Source organism: Eucalyptus grandis, chromosome 8, assembly GCF_016545825.1.
Source record: "Eucalyptus grandis isolate ANBG69807.140 chromosome 8, ASM1654582v1, whole genome shotgun sequence".
Lineage (NCBI taxonomy): Eukaryota > Viridiplantae > Streptophyta > Magnoliopsida > Myrtales > Myrtaceae > Eucalyptus > Eucalyptus grandis.
Genome location: NC_052619.1, coordinates 34700111 through 34703386, shown reverse-complemented (window position 1 = coordinate 34703386; position 3276 = coordinate 34700111). Strand labels below are relative to the sequence as shown.

Genomic DNA, 3276 nt, shown 5'->3' with positions numbered 1-3276 from the left:
GGGTCAACGTAAGAACTTCACTTCAATTAATCTTATCCACTTACACGACGATGATTTTGCGTTTATGCTTGCTTGAAAGTCCGTTCACATTGATTGTTACATTGATTGTTGAGAAACAATCAATGAACACATTGGCTCAGTATGGTTGTGGTCTCCAAGAAGATTAAATGAAAATAGCCGCAGAATAATTGTTTCAGAATTGTAATGTCATCAGTCGTCATCATGAACTAAACAGGCCGACCTTGACAACTAGATGCTTGCTAAAACTTGCCTTGTAAAATTTCATTATATAGCTTTATCTAATAATATATTTTCGTCCCATCCCACGACCGCTAGATGTTGGCAGAAACCTCAGTCAAGGTTTTAAATCTGATGTTCCTATTGATGTAGACAAGCTCTCAATTTGCTGGGAGTGTTCTGAACCTTAAGAAGCATGAAAAGAGAGGCGAAGTGTTGATGTCTATCCACAAAAAGTTCACTCTTCACATGCGCTGATGTTTCCAAGATAATGAATTCAAGGTTAGGGAGCAACTGGGTCCCTTGTGTTCCTCCACATATGGAACATTGAGAGTGAGAAACGGTATCTTTTTGCCGGTCTGAAGTTTTTGAACATCATTCAAGACGAGTATAAATAAGCTCCTTCTCCCCAACTCTTTCTCATCGAAATCAAAACACCAAGAAGCAAGGCCAAGGTCTCTCTCTCTCTATCTCTCTGTGTCCCTCTCCCCCTCAGAGTAGAACTTACGATGGTTTATGAAACAGACAGTGATGTTCCCGTGACATTCCCAGTGATTGATATCAGCCTTCTGTCCTCAGAAGATGAACTTCAGAAACTCAGATCAATTCTCAGCTCTTGTGGATGCTTCCAGGTTTCTAACTCTGCAATATGTTTCGGCCGATTTTCCATTTTTCAGCTTTTTTGTTTTTTGTTTTTTATGTTTTTTTTTTACTGAAACCTGGTTCTTTTCAGTGATGGTTGCTCCTTTTTCGGCTTCTCTATATTTTAGTGCAGAGGGAAAAAAAGCTTCTCTACTTTGGGTGGCTGATTCCTGTTGGTTTGCTTCATATTGCTATACAATTGACTTATAAATTGTAGTCTGACTGCTTAACATTTAAAACAAATAGTTGCAGAGTCGTTGCATGCTCAGGAAGTCTTGAGTTAGATTTCCCACACCCTCTTTCGCCCATTATTGAGTTTCCATGGTTCTCATTTTCTTATGCAAACGAATTGTCGAGATATGTTTTCATCAATATTAGGTTTTGGCAGCTGTTTTTTCCCCATAAAAATATGCTAGAGCCTTCAAGTTGAACATAGTTTCCTAAATTTCAGGCCACTGGACACGGAATATCAGTTGAATGTCTTGACAAAATGCGTGAAGTTGCTCGACAGTTCTTTGCATTGCCAGTTGAAGAGAAACAGAAATATTCACGATCTCCAAATGAGGCTTATGGTTATGGAGATGACTTGGTTGTATCTGATAACCAAGTCAAAACCTGTTGCTACCGCTTGTTACTTAGAGTATTTCCCGAAGATCAAAGGAAAATGAATCTTTGGCCTGAAAATCCTGCCGATTTTGGGTATGTTTACATGCAATTGCCAAATTTCTGCTTCATGTACCCAAGTTGCAGTCGTATATACTCACGTAAAATGAAAAGCTGCTGTTTCTCTATGGGAATTCCTTGCTAATTCAACATGATTTCACAAGAACAGCACCATCCAAAAATATTGTTTCGAAAGAAGTGATCATGTGGTTCCATTAAATTAGAGATACACAAAGAATAACCTACCCAAAAGTCTGGAGATGTAAGATGTGAAATCTGCAAGCCTAACAGCAATAGCATGATTTGGCACAACTGCTTATTTCCATTATGATGTTATATACAGTGATTTGAATGTGTTCATTCTTTCTTCTATTTCTTATTGACAGTAAAACCTTGCATGAGTATGCTCTCAAGATAAGATCAGTGATGAATGATCTTTCTAAGGCGATGGCCAGGTCGCTTGAGTTAGAAGAGAACAGCTTCTTGAACCAGTTTGGAGACCAGCCAGTATTGGAAACAAGGATCAACTTCTACCCGCCGTGCTCCGGGGCTGAAGTTCTGGGCGTCAAACCTCATTTAGACAGATCCACAATCACAATTCTTTTGCAGGACAAAGAAGTGGAAGGCCTCCAAGTCCTGACAGATGGCGAGTGGCACACAGTTCCCGTTATTCCCCACGCTCTCGTCATCAATCTGGGCGGTCTGATGCAGGTATGCATTCTGCATCAATGTAACAAAAACATCCGGAAAGTTACATCAGTAGGGTCTAAAAACGCAAACCTAGGCGTATGTAACAATGGACATCATTTGAGCAACTATATGCTTTACTTTCTGTGGAAGTGATCGTCGCTCTATTTATTCATTTGATTAAATATAGGCATAGAATATGTTAAACGATCAGCCCATAAGTATTAATTAGTTTGACCTATCATATACACATGTTGCGCAAGCTCTCTTACATATCAGTCTTTAGTATGTCAATGGATATGATTGGCGACAATATTTGCAGGTAATGACAAATGGAATGTTCAAGAGCCCCTTGCACAGGGTATTGACAAACGGGAACAAGTTGAGAATGTCGGTCGCTATGCTCGATGAGCCAGAAGCAGAGAAAGAGATCGGACCGCTCGATCAATTAGTCCACCACAGTAGCCCAAGGTTGTATAGAAATGTCAGGAACTTTGCTGCTTTCAACTACGAGTGCTTCCAGAAAGGAAAGAATTCGCTCGAGGAACTGAAAATTTGACTTATTCCAGAATTTGCTGTATAGGACGCATGTTGGTGTCCATGGCATGAAATTGAGTGCTAGTTTTATACCCTAAATAAGTGAAAGGAGTGCGAAATGTGTACGCAAGAACTCAGTATGGTTGTGGTTTTCAAGTAGATTGAAATAAATATAGCTACAGAATAATCGTTTTAGAATTGTAATGTCATCAATCATTGTTATCAATTTATGCAGTAACATAACTTGAGACAACAGACCAATCTTGATAACTAGATGCTCACTAAAATGTCTCGTAAAATTTTGTAAGATTAAGTTATAATCCTCCCGTCCCACGGCTGATTGATGTCAGCAAAAACCTCATTCAAGGTTTATTTTCTATTGGTGTGGACAAGCTCTCGATTTGCTGGTAGAGTTCAGAAAATGTTGAATTGTTTACCTATTTTTGTGTAAAATTCTATAGCCCCATGGGAAGCAAGAAATGCCAGGCTGTAAAAAGTCTTCGGCGGTGG

The 3276-nt window shown here is 39.3% G+C and overlaps 1 protein-coding gene across 1 annotated transcript; it reads left to right on the top strand.

Moving 5' to 3' along the window:
* Positions 1-681: 681 nt before the first annotated feature.
* Positions 682-2898, top strand: LOC104417049 (protein SRG1). Its single transcript, XM_039298900.1, has 4 exons — positions 682-869; positions 1331-1578; positions 1929-2253; positions 2552-2898. Exons 1-4 carry the CDS (start codon positions 747-749, stop codon positions 2786-2788), a joined length of 933 nt encoding a protein of 310 aa, XP_039154834.1. The 5' UTR covers positions 682-746; the 3' UTR covers positions 2789-2898.
* The last annotated feature ends 378 nt before the right edge of the window (positions 2899-3276 follow it).